This window comes from Leptodactylus fuscus, chromosome 10 (genome assembly GCF_031893055.1).
Source record: "Leptodactylus fuscus isolate aLepFus1 chromosome 10, aLepFus1.hap2, whole genome shotgun sequence".
NCBI lineage: Eukaryota > Metazoa > Chordata > Amphibia > Anura > Leptodactylidae > Leptodactylus > Leptodactylus fuscus.
The window spans coordinates 45604226-45623505 of record NC_134274.1 but is presented as its reverse complement, the minus strand read 5'-3'; the positions used below and the strand labels follow the sequence as shown (position 1 = coordinate 45623505).

At 45.0% G+C, this 19280-nt stretch overlaps 2 protein-coding genes across 2 annotated transcripts in view; both read right to left on the bottom strand.

The window, feature by feature from the left end:
* The window catches only part of LOC142183546 (microsomal triglyceride transfer protein large subunit-like), a 62079-nt gene extending 58316 nt beyond the window's left edge, over positions 1 to 3763 (bottom strand). The window contains exon 1 of the mRNA XM_075258669.1: positions 3585 to 3763. Within this exon, the coding sequence (XP_075114770.1) occupies positions 3585 to 3680 (96 nt within the window). The 5' untranslated portion in view covers positions 3681 to 3763. The remainder of the gene's footprint in view (positions 1 to 3584) is intronic.
* Positions 3764 to 8837: 5074 nt separating this feature from the next.
* Positions 8838 to 18859, bottom strand: TBATA (thymus, brain and testes associated). The gene is made up of 8 exons (XM_075288269.1): positions 18629 to 18859; positions 17242 to 17406; positions 13323 to 13408; positions 11108 to 11260; positions 10708 to 10789; positions 9762 to 9900; positions 9452 to 9504; positions 8838 to 8953 (listed from the first exon to the last, which is right to left on the bottom strand). The coding sequence occupies exons 1-8, from the start codon at positions 18846 to 18848 to the stop codon at positions 8877 to 8879; spliced, it is 975 nt and encodes a 324-aa protein (XP_075144370.1). The 5' UTR covers positions 18849 to 18859; the 3' UTR covers positions 8838 to 8876.
* Between the last annotated feature and the right edge of the window lie 421 nt (positions 18860 to 19280).

Genomic DNA, 19280 nt, shown 5'->3' with positions numbered 1-19280 from the left:
CAGTGAACTCATTGTCATGTTCAAGAAACCAGTCTGAGATGATTCCAGCTTTATGACATGGCATTGCATTATCCTGCTGAAAGTAGCCATCAGATGTTGGGTACATTGTGGTCATAAAGGGATGGACATGGTCAGCAACAATACTCAGGTAGGCTTTGGCGTTGCAACGATGCTCAATTGGTACCAAGGGGCCCAAAGAGTGCCAAGAAAATATTCCCCACACCATGACACCACCACCACCAGCCTGAACCGTTGATACAAGGCAGGATGGATCCATGCTTTCATGTTGTTGACGCCAAATTCTGACCCTACCATCCGAATGTCGCAGCAGAAATCGAGACTCATCAGACCAGGCAACGTTTTTCCAATCTTCAATTGTCCAATTTCGATGAGCTTGTGCAAATTGTAGCCTCAGTTTCCTGTTCTTAGCTGAAAGGAGTGGCACCCGGTGTGGTCTTCTGCTGCTGTAGCCCATCTGCCTCAAAGTTCGACGTACTGTGCGTTCAGAGATGCTCTTCTGGCTACCTTGGTTGTAACGGGTGGCTATTTGAGTCACTGTTGCCTTTCTATCAGCTCGAACCAGTCTGGCCATTCTCCTCTGACCTCTGGCATCAACAACGCATTTCCGCCCACAGAACTGCCGCTCACTGGATGTTTTTTCTTTTTCGGACCATTCTCTGTAAACCCTAGAGATGGTTGTGCGTGAAAATCCCAGTAGATCAGCAGTTTCTGAAATACTCAGACCAGCCCTTCTGGCACCAACAACCATGCCACATTCAAAGGCACTCAAATCACCTTTCTTCCCCATACTGATGCTCGGTTTGAACTGCAGGAGATTGTCTTGACCATGTCTACATGCCTAAATGCACTGAGTTGCCGCCATGTGATTGGCTGATTAGAAATTAAGTGTTAACGAGCAGTTGGACAGGTGTACCTAATAAAGTGGCCGGTGAGTGTATATTATTTAGCTCCTGTTTTGAGCGCCCTATACGGATAGTTACATACTGTCAAAGAATGGATTGTATATATAAAGAATTTATTATCACTGACTTGGGAGGTAATGAACAAGGTGTCGACATGTTGGAATTGAGTTGCAGGTAGCAAATAGGTTTTAGAAAGTTATTAGCAAATATATTTATAAGGGTTTGGCCAGGAATTGTTCATTTACGGCCTATCCTAGTGATAGGGTATAAATATCTGATCAGTGGGGTCCAACAGCCGGCTCCCACACAGACCAGCTGATGCCCATATTATACACCTTATGGACAGTGGTGTAACTAGAAATGGCGGGGCCCCATGGCGAACTTTTGACATGCCCCCCCATCCTGACTGATGCTGAGTAACTCCAGCCGGTAACGGTCTATTTAAAAAAAATAAAATAAATGCAGCGATAGCGGCTGTTGCCGGGCCCCCTAATGTCCTGAGCCCTGTGGCAGCTGCTACCCCGGTAGTTACGCCCCTGCTTATGGAGACAGAAGTAGTTGGCTCCTTGCCCTGTTTAGTGCCTGGGTGCTGTCACTGCAGCCCAGCCCCTATTGATTTCAGTGGGAGCTGAGCTGTAGTACCAGCCCCGTGCCACTATACAGGGATCTGAGCCAATTGCTTCCAGTTTCCTGCAGTAAATAAAGTTTGCACATACGGTAGTATTCTGTCTCAGTCAGTCCTTCTGCTCAGTAAAAGCTAAATTCCTTAGCTGTTACGCAGGGGTGTAACTACCGTGGTAGCAGTGGAGGCAGCTGCCACAGGGCCCGGGATACTAGGGGGCCCGGTGACAACTGCTACCTCTGCGGATTTTTTTTATTTTTTTTTAAATAGGCCATTTTCTGCTGGAGTAACTCCAGCATGTATCCGGCCCTATTTACTGCAGCGCCGGGGGCTGCCTGAAGATGGAGAGGAGCTGTCTCCTCCACAGTCCATCTTTTAACAGTAGTAAAGTCAGCAATTGCTGCCTTTAGTTCTGCACCCAAGCAGGGGCCACCTGCTGTCCGGGCCCCTGCTGACTCCCAGCACTTGCATAGTGACAGCGGGCAGGATAAACTTCTATCTCCTGCCCGCTGTCCCCAGGCCGTGTGCCGGCATCTAAACTAGTAGATGGAAGGACCTGAGACATGACGTCATCGAAGGTCCTTTAATCTACTAACATAGATTCAGTGTCGTTTGTGGGCGGAGCTACCCGGGTTGTACAGGTCAGTGTACAATGGGGGGAATGGGTTATAGGCTGTGAGGAAGAGGGCTACATGGGTGTGCAGGCCGTGTGTGAGAAAGTCTGCCCCCCATTCCTTCCTTTCTCACATACAGTCTGCACATCTATATACCCCTCCTACTCATATTCTGCACCCCCCATTCTGCCTATGTGAGCAAGAGGAGGGAATGGGTGGTGCAGGCTGTGTGTGAGCAAGAGGAGTACATGGGCGTGCAGGCTGTGTGTGAGCAAAGAGGGTAACCTGGGGGGGCGCAGGCTGTGTGTGAGAAAGAGTGTGGTGGAATGGGGGTTCCCCCCTCCAGATCACCCTCTTGCTCGCACACAGCTTACACCCCCATTTCCTCTCTTGCTTATACACACCATGCACCCCACGTCACCCTCTTATTCACAAACAGCCTGCACGCCCATGTACCCCTCTTGGAGGGGGCCCCATGTCAAAAGTTCGCACGGGGGCCCCGCCATTCCTAGTTACGCCACTGCTGTTAGGAGCAAGACAACAGTAGCAACAGAATGAGATTGTACTTCTGCACCTGGGAGAATTCTGCATTATAAATTACCCGCCATATCATAAACCTGCACTCATTCATTCACTATGTGACTGATGTGAAATGCAGCAGCTCTTTACCGATACCTCTCTAATATATATATTGCCCTCATCCAACCATTGCACTCCATGATTCCACATCATTTCTCCCTGTGGCCATACACGAGCTGCCACCTGACTGTTAGAGATGTGTCTGGCAGTAATAATTTATGTATGTAATAAATCAATGAGTTAAGTGCTTCAGCTTAGCCCCTGGCAACCTGGGCACCAGGGTATATATGACACTGTGTGTAACTATGTAGACAAGCAGATGGTAAAGTTGTAGATGGCAGGTATCTTCCGCAGAGGTGGCTGGTATCCATGTGGTGACTGGCTGGAGTATGGCTCCAGGATTTAGGAGTTGTTGTAGACCCAGGCCTATACTCCAGTCCTGAATTGATAGATGACCCAAGTGTTCACCTGTAAAAGAGCTGAGGCTGGTCAAGGGATCGGGTGTGGTCGTCTCTTGTAGGAGAAACCTGGGTACACACTGCCCTGTGTGTGTCTGGAGCAGAAAGCATCTTGTGTGTTGGTGAGCAAAACCTTGAGGACTTACCTTCTGCCATCCTGAAGTAAGGACCGTTTATGTTATTTCATTTTGTACCTTCACGCTGAAGCAAGCTATTTTGATTTATATACTGCTGGACTGTGTGAACTACATCCAATACAACTACCACTTTAAGCTGCCATCCTTGCCTCCGTCCGATTGACCTAGCAACTTACCTTCTCTGAAGGTCCCGCATCTACACTTGACATAATGCATTGCAACACTATTTGATACCTGTGAAAAGCACATACCTGTACGCGTATAAGCTGCTCATGTGACTGCTCCTTCTTTCTCCATAGAAGGGAGGTTTCTATAGTGGCATCAATCTGCAGTTTGGTCGCTGGCATAGCGGATTGGGCATAATGCTCTATAAATAGATCCAGTGTGTAGTGATATCGATAGGACGTATTTGGTTGAAAAGATGGAATTTCTGCCAAACCTACAGTAAGTTTAAATGAGACAAAAAAACTCAGGTGAACATCATTTATAGAAGACTCTTGTCTCAGTAACAAAATGTGGATATATGTGAGGCCAACAACAACTAACCACCAAACCACTATAAATCTTACTTTTGCATTCTTATAATAGTTGATAGTGTCCGTACCCTCTTGTGGTTTAGAGTCTGGCGACTCCATTGACTAAAGCTACTGCAATGTGCAATGCTCGTGTGGGATTCCGGGTTGGCAATTCAAGTCTTTATATTGACCAATTTTCCTGATCTTAACCCACTTAGGAGACCAGAACTCCTTGCACCACAGTGATGATGTTGCGAGTCCCTGCCTGTGCTATATGCAGTACACTATGATGCAAGTGTCCTGGCTGGATTCAGGACAGTGACTATGGTTAATGTAAAAACTAATTCTCTGGCCTGGATTTTCACAAGTGCACAGGGCCTTAAGGGGTACACAATTTACAACTGTGTACTTTGGAGGGAACTTATCCAGCCCCACACAAAAACCTTGCAACATTTTAATGGTGCTCATGCCAAGGTCACAGAGTTTGCGGGTCCGTCTGGTTCATGCTCTTTATACATAAAATGCAACTTTTTAAAAAGTAGCAAAAAATGTCAAAATTGCACTTGGTGGAATAAAAAGGAGGTTATATCTTGGGACAGGAGTGACTTAAATGTGACAAATTTGCAAACTACAGCAAAACAGACTCCAGTGCTAAACCTGCATCAAAGTTTAGTGACCTGGTGACTATGGCCCTTAAAATGGTTGTGCTGTTGCTAGTAATAACTATCCATAGTGACTCAGCCAACTTACCCAGTGTTAGGCAGCAGGCTATGAGGAGGGAGCGTCCAGCCATCCTGTCCAATGAGCGCTCACTCCAGAGAGGATGAAAGATGCAGCTCGCTGGTCACACACAGCTCCTTTGCAGAGAATGTTATGATTCACTCATCTCAATATTGGATTTTTTTGGGTGTACACCATCAGGGCATGTCACTATGCTCTGCCCCAGAGAGGAGACCTGCACCTATACAGCCTTCTCCACAATCCAGCCCTTATTAATCATTCATCAGATCTACATAGACTTGGGAAACTTTGTGACTAGTGTACACTGATCATGAGCGGCCTCCTCTCTGAGACTGTTCTGACACCCCCTCCTCCATTCATCAGCTGGCAGGGGGAGGAAGAGGCTGAGAAAACTACAACTTCCTTTCTCCTTCAGTCCCTCTTTTCCAAAACCGTTCCAGTAATGTGAAGCGCTCAGTTTCACAGGCCGGCATGGACAGAACGGATGATCCTTCTCCTCCTTTTCAATTCACTCCTGGTTTTGGATCCAGATGGAGCACAAACTACTAAATTTCTGTCAGGGAAGGTTCCAGAATTATTATATCATAGGGTATGCAAGAATTTCCTAAATTAGCCATGTCAGGAGTGGTGGACAGTCCTCTTGGTGACTTCACTGACGGAGATGTTTCTTGCTGCATTTATTGCCCATGTAATTCTACGGACTATAATGGGGTCTGTGTGTTTTCCGCATGAGTCATGCACTTCAAGCAATACTTTTCTTTCCACATGGTTCGTGCAGACACCACATGGAAAACACACGGACCCTATTATAGTCTATGGGGGTCCGTGTGCTTTCTTTGCCAGCCGTATTTCAATGCATTCGGTATTCCATTCAGGGGCTCCTCAAGCGGACTCCAGGCAGACAGGCTGCATATGGACACCATTCAAATAAATGGGTTTTAAGGGCTAGTTCACACAGTTATTTGGTCCGGATTTTGACGCGGAATTCGCGTCAAAATTCGGGTAAAAAACCCCGCCTCCCATTGAATTCAATGAGAGCTGGTCATTTCCTATTCCTAGCGGCCTGCCCTATCTTGACGTGGATTCCGCGGCGGAAACCACTGTGGTGCTTGCATCAAGATAATCCTTCCGGACTAGGCCCATTCATTTGGGCCTAGTCCGGAGCGGAAAGCCGCAAATGTCGGAAGCTGCGACAGTCGCCGCTAGCTGCAGCAGGCTTCACACGTCAAAATCTGGAACAAATAACTACGTGTGAACTAGCCCTAAAACTTAGATTAGGATGGAAACATGGCGGACAGACAGGGGCGCAAGTGTGAACGCCCCCTTACTCAGATTGTTTGACATGTTAATTTTTTGTCACATTTTAATGTCAAATATTGTCCATTCATGTGTCCTCTGACTTGTAAAGTGCTACAGAATATGTTGGCGCTATATAAGCAAAAATATTAGAACTTCCTTGGCTTCAACACAGAAAAAAACTGAAATTTCAATGGATAAATAAGATGTTATACTGAGTCTTTTCCCATAAACCCATACATCAATCTGCTCAGCTCCTTCTGATTTATATCTTACCGCCTACAGATTAGAATGTATTTTCTATTATGACAGGTTTGCCCTAAGGCCTCAGTCACACAGTGCATACAGGTCTTCTGAAAGTCGAAAAGTTTCCTACCCATGGTGTGTAGAGGGAATGTAATATGAGCAAAAAATATATCTCTTAAGAGGCTAGGTGGATTCTTGCTGCTGGGCCCCCGATTTGGTTTCTTCATTATTTATCCGGTTTGGACTCAGAATCTGTCCTTGCACAGAATATCAGGTTACTATGTGTGAAGTTAACTGATAAGCTTACCTTGCTTCTTTTTTTGCTTTATACTCATTTTTTTGGACAATAGTGGTATAACTGGTATATGCTACACAACATATGTACAATTGGTAAGATATATACACATCTTTTTGAATCTTAAAGAGATTTTCCAGGCTAAAATTTAGTTTTTTTCGTTTAACTAGGCCAGGGAAGGTGAAAAAAAACAAACAAAAAAAACATACTTGTACCCGGTGCTCCAGTGTCCCCCCACCCCCCCTTCAGCGGCCTACGGAAGTGACTGGGGATATCACAGGTCACTTGCGGTGGGAAGTTCTTCTGGAAGAAAACATCGGAGCTGCAGGAGATAACCCAGCCTGAACAACCCCTTTAAATAAGCCAGGCATCTTTTGTATATAATTTATATTGTGGGGAACTGCTTAGGTAAATGCTCGATAGCAGTGCAGGAAACAGGGACACAGAGACTGGGTTGCACACAAGTTCAGCATTTATTTCACTTGTCGCTAAACTGCTTTTGCAAAGGCATAAGCAAACAAAACAAAAGCCTTCTCGGCTGAGAACTAACTATAACAAACTGTTCCCTGACTGTACAGGAGCCTAACTGCCAGACTCTGTATACATCAAATGGTGGCACAGTACCTGGTTTGTAGGTTCAGTTCACACAAGAACTCTCAGCTCTGTCAGTGTGGTGCCACTGCCCCTAGCACTACACACAACCTAATTTCAGGCCTAAGTTAGTCATCTGACCTCCCTGGTGTGGGCCTTTACCATACACCCTTTAGCTGCCTGGCTGGAACATACCTGTCCTCCCACACCACACCCTTCACTCTCTCACAATATGTACACCTTAGGGTCCATTCACACTGAGGAAAATGGGGCTGAATTTGGTGCTGAAAATTCAGCTGAAATTCTGCATCAAATTCCTCACCATTTTCCTCCGTGTGAATGGTACTGCATCTACTTGCACATAGTGATATCTGGACAATGTTGGTATAGCTTGGACATCTTCTGGTATATAAAACTATATTTACAACGGGGTTTTTTGCCTCAAAAATTCACCTGATTCCCATGCTGAGCTGGTTCCTCTGGCTGGCGTTGCAAGGGACCAAGATAAAATTGAATTTGGGCGTCAGATTGCAGTTCTAGGAACCTAACCATTTTGCAAAGACAACATTTGGGCCTATTTGCTTTCAGATGCCAGGGCTGATTCTATTTTTTTTTTTTGTCCCAGTACAACCCTGTTAATGCCTACAGTAATACCAGCGAGTGCCCACTCGCATTCCACTTACAAATAGCAAATCAGCCTGACATATCTGTAGATACATATATTTAAGGGTATTATTTTCATATACGAGGCTTTAGTAAAAGGAGTGCCTACGGTTCCCATCAAATATTCACGTTTAGATATAAAATTGCTATTATGATAAGAAAAAATGCAAAATACTACCAATAAGGCGACCGCTTTAGTAAGTATACTTTTATTAAACTGGAAATAAAATTAAGAATTGGGTAAAACATTACTAAAGAAACTGAATTTTATTTTATTCTTTTAATGTAGATTGTGAGCTCCATATAGGGATCACAATGTACATTTTTATTTATTTTCTTTGCTATCAGTATGTCTTTGTAGAATGGGAGGAAATCCACGCAAACGAGGGGAGAACATACAAACGTCTTGCAGATATTGTTCCTGATGGGGTTCGAAGCCAGGACTCCAGCGCTGCAAGGCTGCAGTGCTAACCACTGAGCCACCGTGTTGCCCCAAGAAAGTGAATTTTACATTATACAGATCTAAAAGAATATCCTGACAAAAGAAAAGTGATGAAGAAAATGTCATTAGACACTTGTTTCTGCTTCGTAAAGAGGACCTTTCATGGTTTGGGGCACAGGCAGTTCTATATACTGCTAGAAAGCTGACTGTGCACTGAATTCAGCGCACTGTTGGCTTTCACGATCTGTGCCCCGGGTGAAGAGCTATCGGTCCCGGTACCGTAGGGCTTTACAGTCAGAAGGGCGTTTCTGACACTCTGTCAGGTACGTCCTTCTCCACAGCAGCGTCTATCGCGCTGTACAGTGTGAGCGGGGAGGAATGCCCCCTCCCTCTTCTCACAGTGCTAGTCTATAGATGAGTATTATCAGGAGGGGAGGGGGCGTTCCTCCCCGCTCACACTGTACAGTGCTATAGGCGCTGCTGTGCAGAAGCATGTTCCTGACAAACGCTCTTCTGACTGTAAAGCGCTATGATACCGGGACTGATAGCGCCTTACTCGGGGCACAGATCGGGAAAGCGGACAGTGCGCTGAATTCAGCGCACTGTCAGCTTTCCAGCAGTATATAGAACTGCCTGTGCCCCGGACCATGAAAGGTCCTCTTTAAAGAAGACTCTTGTCATAAATAAGATAACAGAGAAGAAGTTGTTTTGTCCAAGAGACATTTCTTTAGGAGAAGGTCCTCCTTTTAGGGTGCTATTTGGCAGAGCCAGGCTTGTCTTGGTTTTCATCGTCTGCATGTATCTGAAGAACTTCTGCAGTACCAATGTGCTCTGAAAAAAAAGTATATGTTCAATGGATTTTTTTATTTTCCAAGTAGATTGTGATCCCCATATAGGGATCACAATGTACTTTTTTTTTTTTTTTTTTTTTTTCCGGTATGTCTTTGTAGAATGGGAGGAAATCCACACAAACACGGGGAGAACATACAAACTCCTTGCAGATGTTGTTTCTGGCAGGATTCAAACCGAGGAGCGCTGCAAGGCTACAGTGCCAACCACTGAGCCACCATGTTGCCCCGCTGTTCGTTGGATCTTTGAACCCACAAAAGCAAAACGTGTTCCGCCTTCCACATGTTTGACACTCTTTCCCTCTCGAGAAGACATGGAATTTGGCACACCTTAAATTGAGTGAAACTCCACTCTAAGCTGGACATTTGATGACTATGGCACTTTGACAGATAACACAATACAAGGTTTCATCTAGACATGCCATCAATGTTAAATGGCTTACATAGTTCCAGTATTTTGAGAAAAAAAAATTTTGATTACCTGGCTTGTCTTCTTCAGGTATTGGCTCTGGCTTCTCTTTGGAATTGGACCAACTACATATAAATGAGAAAATTAACTGCACCAACCACAACCACATGCTCAGTATAGACATTGTATTACATGCAAACTTGGGGGATTTGATAATTTTGTAGCAAACCACTACAAACACTGAAAACATTTTCTGTTGATTGTAGAGGCAACAGTGGGGATGTTTTTTTTTTTTTTTTGGTGCTCAAGATAGATGTGGAGCTAGACTATCTCATTCTGTGAATAAATCTTCTGAATAAACCATCTAGGACCATACATTTACCTGGTTAGATTTTTCCTCTGTAGATATTCATCCTTGGACAATAGATCTATGCTGTTTTGAGAGCAGAGTCTTTCCCCCGCGGACTCGTGTGGCATGTTGGCAGTAGCTGTTTGGATCATGTTCATGACAAGGTCTTTTTCTGCAGGAGTTTAGAAAAGCATGCAGCTTATTTCTCTGGCAGAGGAAATACAACCTCCTGATCCCTACCTCCCATGATATGCTGTCTCTATCCAATGCCATTGTAGTAGAGTTGGAGGGGCCTCCATACACATTGGATAGTCGCCCAGTTCCACCAAAATCAGCAAGTTGGCCACCATGCATTTAGACTACATGGACACGACTGTAGTGTGTGTGTGGCATTCTTCTTTAATCTTTTTGCAGCAGTTCTTTTGGGTTTTTTTAGGCCTGGTTCACATCTGCATTCTGTATTGCATTTGGGAAGTCTCCTAGCGGAATACCGAACGCATTAAAAAGCGGTGAGCAATGAACCCCCATTATAGTCTATGGGGTCCATGTGTTTTCCGTGTGGTGTCCGTACGAGTCATGCACTTCAAGCACTACTTTTCTCTCCACATGATTCGTGCGGACACCGTAGGGAAAACACACGGACCCATTATAGTCTATGGGGGTCCGTGTGCATTCATTGCTAACCGCTTTTTAATGCGTTGGGTATTCCATTCAGGGGTTCCTCAAGCGGACTCCAGGCACACAGGCTGCATACGGACACCGGCGGTTTGTCTTAAAAACCCATTGAAATGAATGGGTTTTAAAACTGATCACCGGCAAGCCGTCCCCTATCCAGTTTCTCCGGGGATTAGGACAGAAAAATAAATACCATAAGGTAGTAACAATACTGTATTACCAATGGCCACAAAAAGTCCAGGTTTATTAAAACAGAAGATGACATGGTGTATTCTGAGCATTACTAATCATAATTTGTTCTCACCTCTCTGGCCGGCTGACAAAAGCCACTGTTGGATGGCAGACAAAGAATCTGTTTGTAGAATCTGGCACAGCAACTCCAGTATCTATTAACATAAGAGATAGACCCATTACAATTCCAGGTCAGAGCGACCTGCGTGTCATTGAAATACTGATGACGGATCCACTTTGTATGGACAGAGTTGGACACATCTGCTCTTGGTGTGTAGAACGTTCAGGTGAACATCAAGTTTCCCAAGAGTGACCAAAATATCCAGGGTCATGCAGAGTCACAAGAACTTTGGGCCAATTACCATTGCAGAAGGTATCTAAAATCAATAGTGTTCCACCATGTGTACTGACATACCAAGTGAAGACTTTGCACCACTATCCCCCCCCCCCCTTCTGCATTTCTTAGAACTCACTAGAAGTTCTTGGTCTTGGAAATGAGTGCTTGTGTTTCTTGCTTTAGTAATACTGGTTCGGTTTGCTTTTCGGGATGCCAAGGTTCTTGCAGATGCAGGTATGATACGTCCTGTTTGTGCAGAGTACTGCGTGGATCTTCGTGGCTCCTCTCCCTAAGGAATAAATTGTCATATTAAGCTTTTACATGTGACCCATAATCCTGAGATACAGTGTGAAGTTCTGTTCTATATGTGTGACATGCTTTCTCCGAAACTGAGTCAGGTCAGTGGTCACACAGGTAAGTTATGGGATTGCCCTAAATTCAGTCATGGAGATTGCCACTTCCAATGTAGATGGCCTGGTCTGTCAGATGAAGAGAAGTTCTTTACTAGCAGTTTTGTGCTCTTAGGGCTCATTCACATGGGGCAAGAGGGGACAGATTTTGGTGCTGAATCCACATCAGAATCCGCCCCCTCACAATGGAGGTCTGTAGACCACTAGCTTACTTTTTTCCATGAGCGGCAACATGCCGCTCATGGAAAAAAGAAGCGAGCTGCCCTTTCTTCAGGCGGATTCCACGGCTAATTTAGTCCCGGCGTCTGCCTGGCAGCAGCACCCTACGGTCTGGGCTCATTCATTTGGGACTACTCCGGAGCGAGAAGCCACGACTGTCGGAAGTCGCGACAGGTGCATTTTGGCCCTATTGTGACACGGCTTCCTGCGTCATAATCAGGACCAAAATATGCCATACCACCCCCCATGTGAACTAGCCCTTAGTCACAGAGGCAGGTCCTTGGCGAGGGATTCCCCTCTATATAAACTACAGTTGTCCTTAAAAGACATTCATTCTTTTTCACTTCTATTGTATTCTAAGGGTGTATTCACATTCACACTATGTTTTAGCTATCCACTGGATTTTTAGTCAAGGGATAAATTTGCATCCCTGGAAATGTCAGGCCTGGTTCACATCTGTGTTCGGTATTCCATCCAGGGAGTCTGCTTGGAGACCCCCCGAACAGAATACTGAACACGTTAAAAAGCGATAAGCAGTGAAAGCACACGGACCCCATAGACTATAATGGGGTCTAGGTGTTTTCCGCATCGTGTCTGCACGAATCATGCAGAGCGAAAAGTAGTTCACAAAGTACTTTTCTCTCTGCATGACCTGGGCAGACACCGCACGGAAAACACACAGACCCCATTATAGTCTATGGGCTCAGTGTGGTTTCATTGCTTGCCGCCTTTTAATGCGTTTGGTATTCCGTTCAGGCGGGTCCCCAAGTGGACTCCCTGGACGGAATACCGAACGCAGATGTGAACCAGGCCTAACATTGCCCTCTTTGTTTGCTAGACAGAATAGCGTTCTTGACTAAGCTATTCTATCCCTCAAAAATGAAGATGAAAGTGGGTTTAAATGGAGACCATAATTAAATCCTTTGGACTATATTAAGAAATCCATCCCCGTTGCAATTTTCTACAGGTTCACTGGATTACATAGGGTAAATGCATTTTACCAGATGTTCCTGGATCCACCTAAATAAACCAATATTTCAGGTGTTTAGTATAGACCCTTGTAATTGTCTCAATGTATATCCCCAGTATATACACACACCCTTGGAATAGTCCTGATGTATAACCCCAGTGTATAAATAACAAACTGAGCCGTAGCGGTGCAACAGCCTTACAGCAATGTATCTATATTGGGGTGTTCTCCTGCAGTTATTCAATGGTTTGTCATTCACCTTCATAACTCTAAATGATCTTTCTTATATATAGTTGATTTTATTTCTGAATCTGCAGTGAGCTATTTTCTTCATCCTCACCTGATACGTTCCAGTATTACAGACTTGCGGTGTGTTGCTGTTGCCATCTCATGGCCAGTTTTCACACTACAACTGTATTTTATATTTTATTTTTTGCCACATTTCTGCGCCATAGCTAACCACTGTGTGACTGGTATGGCAATGCATCTTAGTTTCCATTGTAAGCAGAACCTGCGACCCATGTGAACAGATCCTTTGGGTATGTTCACCTGCCATAGTCAAACTGTGTCTTATTGTCGATATTGCTACAAAATGGCAACACAGTAACAGAAATAACCACCACAATATAACCACATTGTATGAATTTACCCATAATGCTGACACCATCTAGAAACTATACATCAACCAATGCAGTTGTCACTTTTAGAAACAGAAATTCATCACAATTGTCGAATTAAAGCATAAGTCTTACCTCCTGTTTTGCTGGCTGTTTATCCGGTGTGCTGACTTTGGCTGCAAGTTCTCTCAGCTCCTCACGCCATGCCTCAGACATGGAACCTGCATTACAGGAGATTAAAGGTTAATGCGTGATGGATTTACAGCGGTGTTTCCCACTGTGTAGCGACATACTACTGAACATCGCCTAGATCGACCATAGTGACGTTTTTACTGAACATTTACAAGATTAGAAACAAGACAGTGAAACGCATCAACAATAGCAAGAATTAAAGGCGTTCTCCCTCGGAGCCTCTTCTATTGACCTAGTGACGAGTGATTCTCTCCTCTACTACAAAGATTCATGGCTACTTTTCACTATTTTAGCACAGTACATCCATTTAGAGAAATGCTGGCGTAGAAGCGTTGCTTGTGTTCAATACACATTATCGGTGATTATGAAGAACAATGACAACAATTCCTGACATGCACATAGCTCCTGTATGTATTGTGTCAATGTTGTTCCCTTCAGCAAAATACATATGGTAGCTTGGTTGGAGATATCTAGTAGAACTGTTGAAAAAAAAAATGGAGCAATGCACATACGTTGGGACGGGGCCTCTGCTGTGCTGCGCGAAGGTTCCCCGCCTGCTCTGTGTCCAGCACCGGGATGGCTGCTGGTTCCAGCGCAGGGTAGGCAGGAGGCCTCCACTGGAGTTTGCGGAGGTTCTGGTTTTCGCCTGGTGCCAGAGCCAACACTTCTGAGGTCAGGGGGATCAGCAGCGGACCTGAGGCTATTTAGGCCTTATTCTGGCTCTGGCCCGCCGCTGGTTATTCGTTTCCCTGCGGAATCTGCTCCCCAAGCAACGAGCCTCTCTACAATTCCCTGTCTTCCTGTTCTGATACCTCCTGCCTCTTTCCATGTACCTGGATTTCCTTGGATGTGTATGACCCAGCTTGCCTTACAGACCTTCCTGACCTCCTGTGTATGACCTTTTGGATTCCATCTGACCTCCCTTTTGGATCCTGATTTGGCTACTCCGTTTACCTCCTGTGTATGACCTGGCTTCCTTGACTATGTTTCTGCCTACTGCTACCACGTGACCTCCAGTTATCGACTCTGTTTGCTTGACCACAAATCTGCTCCTTGGGTATCTGCGTAACTCTCCTGGATTACTCTCCTGTTCACCTACGACTCCAGACCATCCTGCTCTCTGGGACTTCACTCTAAGGTTAGTGTCTGGGTCCTGTTGGGTTCTCCTACTTGGGGTTTGCTGGGAGTGCGTTGCTCTCGGGGCAGTTGTGGATCTGGGCCTCGGACTCTTACCAAGTCCAACTCCACCATCAGGAGCTCGTGTGAAGAACTCCGGGGCCTGGTTCCGCTCTGGTTGGGAGAGCATAACACACCCAGGACTGTTTTTGCCCCAGAGCTTGGGGATTCTAGTTGCCCAGGACTTAGTTATTTGTTGCAGGTTCCTAACAACATATAAATATACAAAAAGATTCAAAGCTCTATGGGTACTTGTACAAAGGTATAATATGTTTATGTGCATGAGTCTTTCCACTTTTCTCTACTTTAGATTTTAGTTTTTTAGGGTGGTGACACACTGGTTACCTGGATGTGGCAATAGCTGGATCCAATCCCTGCTGTTGATGCTTTCACCTCTAAGGCTGCATTCACACTGAGTAACGCTGGCGTTTTTTGTGCTTATTTTTGCACATAGCGCCGCGTTAATGCCGGGCAACGCCACCGCAAAATAGCGCGGCGTTACCCGGCGTTAACGCGGCGCTATGTGCAAAAATAAGCACAAAAAACGCCAGCGTTACTCAGTGTGAATGCAGCCTAAGTGTAGCAGTGATTCATTTAAGTGTAGGTTCACACGTGCGCCCGTTCTACATTCAGGGTTTCTGTCCCCGAATACGCTTAAAAAATGCGGAGAGAAGAGTCCTGCAAACAAGACTTTTCGCTCTGTAATTTTTGGCCTTTTTCAGTATCCGCAGGTAACCGCTTTTTAAGCAAATTAGATTTCCTTTCTTTGGGTCCCCAAAAAAGACCTGAAGAATGGGAAACCGAACACAGGCGTGAACCTAGCGTCAGCTGGATATCATTACATGTTTTTCCTGTTATTTCACAGCCTGTAATAACATCTTGCCTGAAAGTAATCAGTTTCACTTTTTTTTTTTTTTTTAAATGTAGATTGTGAGCCCCATATAGAGATCACAATGTACATTTTTTCCCTATCAGTATGTCTTTGTAGAATGGAAGGAAATCCATGCAAACACAGGGAGATGATACAAACTCCTTGCAGATGTTGTTCCTGGTGGGATACGAACCCAGGACTCCAGTGCTGCAAGCAGTGGCGTAACTACCACCATAGCAGCGGTAGCAGCTGCCACAGGGCCCGGGACATTAGGGGCCCGGTGACAGCTGCTATTATTATGCTCGGAGGTCTTTTCGGACCCCCGAGTATAATGATCGGGGCCCCCTGTTGGTGGAATACTTTCCACCAACAGGGGGCCCCGAAGCTGCAGCAACGGCTGAGACACAGGAGCTGTAGGTCTGGCTCCTGTCAGCGCTGCAGGACGCTCCCCCTCTCTCCCCCCTCCCTTTCTCTGCTGTCCTCTGCCCACCAATGAGAGGAGGAGGCGGGGCTTATCCCTGCCGTCCTGCACAGAAGAGAAGAGGAAGAAGCTGCTCTAGGAAAATGAAACTGAAGCTACACAGGTACGTACTGGGGTTACTGTACTTATTACTATCAGGCATTTGGGGGGATTACTTGTGTTTTAGTAACTCCATGTGCCTCATAGTAATAGCAGTTAACCCCATCATCTCCCTCACATTAACCCCTGTTTGCCTCACCATAAGAGTTACTGATATGTGAGACATATGGGGGTAATAGTAATGAAGATACTTTATTATTACCTCCATGTCTCTCACATATCAGTAACTCTTATGGTGAGGCAGACAGGGGTTAATGTGAGGGAGATGATGGGGTTAACTGCTATTAATATGAGGCACATGGAGTTACTAAATTGTAATGCACAGGACCAGATTTTTTTTTTTTATCCACAATTTGTCCTGGTATAGCGGTCAGCGGTGACAGTATTTAGTCCTGTAGGGGCCACTAAGGGACATAATACTGTGTGCAGGGGCCACTATGGGACATAATACTGTGTGCAGGGGCCACTATTGGGTATAATACTGTGTGCAGGGGCCACTATTGGGTATAATACTGTGTGCAGGGGCCACTATTGGGTATAATACTGTGTACAGGGGCCACTAAGGGACATAATACTGTGTGCAGGGGCCACTAAGGGACATAATACTGTGTGCAGGGGCCACTATGGGACATAATACTGTGTGCAGGGGCCACTATGGGACATAATACTGTGTGCAGGGGCCACTATGGGACATAATAGAGCGCGCAGGAATGCGTAGGAGGGACTCGGTCGAGATCTTCGGTGTCGGGGGGGCCCCATGTCAAAAGTTCGCCACGGGGCCCCGCCATTCCTAGTTACGCCACTGGCTGCAAGGCTGCAGTGCTAACCACTGAGCCACCGTGTCGCCCCATCGCTGTTTCACTTATTCAGAAGTGAATGCGTCACCAGTTGGGAACTGGATGAGGCTATGGCCGCTGTTAGGTACCCAGATCTTTTCTGGCTTTGCAGAACCCCAGGACGCACACGGGACCAGGTCTGTTCCCTTATCTGTATGGTCACCAGGGTTCATGCCCCCTTCATCCCTGTCTGTATCTTTATAACCTCCACCCTCTTTAATTTTACATTTCCATCCTGGCTTTGACTCAAAAACATCATAATTAGTATTTCTTTATCACATTTCATCCAATCAGAAATTTTAAATCGAACTTAAATATTACACTATATATATATATATATATATATATATATATATATATATATATAAAAAAAATTATTTTATTTTTTAAATATCATACCTGTTCCAAGAAATGGGACCATGTTGCCATGTGGATCTCCTATAGGCAAACTGGGTACACCCAGGAGATTTGTTGGAAGCTTGCTTTTTATCATGGGATGAGGGAAAAGCGGAGACGTGACATTCCACTCATCATTGACAATACATATAGGGATTCCATTGAGCCCTGTTGTGAGAAACATGGTTAAACATAATCCTGCTGTAAGACTTGTCTTTGTAGCATTAGAGGGAAGCAATCACTAAATATGTTGCCTGTGCAAACACTACTATTGTGATAACACTAAAGCTGGCCATGCACACTAGATGAAAGTGGTTTTCCAGGCTAAAAGTTGTAATGACCTGTGGGGGCTCTCAGTAGGTGGTACACAGAAAATAGAGCAGAAAGCAGACAGCTCTGTGTAGTGATTAGACCAGGATACTGAAGATCAGCTCCTATCCACTTGAAAGGGAAGTAAATTGCAGTGACACAGTACAGGCACTATCAGAGGACAGCGCTGTCTGCTTCCTGCTCCATTCTCTGTGTATCAGCTGCTGAGAGAGGAGGAGTGTGGTCAAACCCTCACCAATCTGATAATTAAGACCTATCTATAGGATAGTACATCCAAATTTTTAGCCTGGAAGGCCCCTTTAATATCATCTCATGGGAGATAAGCTGCCAGTAGTGATGTCTGATGATAGTTTAAGGTACCCATACAACATCTAACATACAACCCTAGTTGGGTTACTCTCTGCACTATCCACGTACATGAGAACATGGCTCTACTTTGTTACCATTGGCACGATAACTCTGAGCATGGTTTCATTCCGGTGCTAAATATATAATCTCAATGTCTAAATGGGCTATCTAGGGATCACTGGCATAACTAAAGCCTTATGGGCCCTGGTGTAATCTTTTGTCCAGGGTCCCCTACCTCATAGTGATGGTTATGGGTGGTAAGGAGTTTAATCCACCTTTAGTATGGTTAGGGTAATCTATGGATCTCCTTGGCTTATGGGCCAGATGGAAGCTGCAATCTCAATACTGATGCCAGTGCTTATGGGCCCCCTAAGGCTCCTGGGCCCGGTGCGACTGCACCCCTTCAAGTTATGCCCCTGCTAGGGATTAAATATGATCTGATGGGGTTCTTTCTGTGCCACATGTAGGGTGTCCAGCTGGTTCTGACTCACAATCACAATGGTAGAGCAGGCACCTGAGTTGGTCCTCCTCTCCGATGTTCACCGGTACCTGTGTAGCAGATATACCATTATAATTGTAAAAGCAACCCCAAAATACAGCACTGAAAGAATCCTTTTGGAAAATAGGTATAATTTTATCTCTGGAGAGCCCCTTTATGAAAATATTCTTCTCTCCCATTCTATATGATGCCGTTGCGTCCACAGGAACCTACCTTGGATGTGTGTAACACGATGAGGGTGAGGGTTATGTCTGGAAAAGAATGAGTTCTGACTGAAGTTACCAAAGCGAGAGTTGCTTTTAGTCGGGGGTCTCATGGCTTCATTGCTGAAACGCAGTGGTGTATTCTGGGCAAGATTTTGCAGTTTTCCAGACAAATCAGCCATGTCTTGACTATTAAATGTACCAGAGACTGGATTTTCCAACTTTTCCATCTTTTCTTTTGCAGTAACCTGCTTGTTGCTGTAAAGCAGAAGAGAAACTATTAATATTTATATACATGAGTGATGTGCGTGTCCCAATAACTATATTGTAAAGCACTGCACCAGGCGGGAATGTTAATACAATGGTGCGGTTCTAGCCGCTTATTTATGTTCCACCTGAGTGATGGAAATTTACATTTTAATCTATATGAAGCGAGTTCTCAGGAACGTATAAATATATTACTATCATGAGTGCAATCCCTGAGCGCTGAGGACAGAAATATTCATGTATTGTTCGGGAGATGTCCTACATGTAAATAAACTAAGCCCCACTTGTAGTAATTTAATGCCATAAACAATTGTTGACAGTCTGTGGATGGCAGGAGACGGGCGGACTAAGTCATTGCTCTGTTACATATTGTACGGTAGTAAGTGCATCTGCTT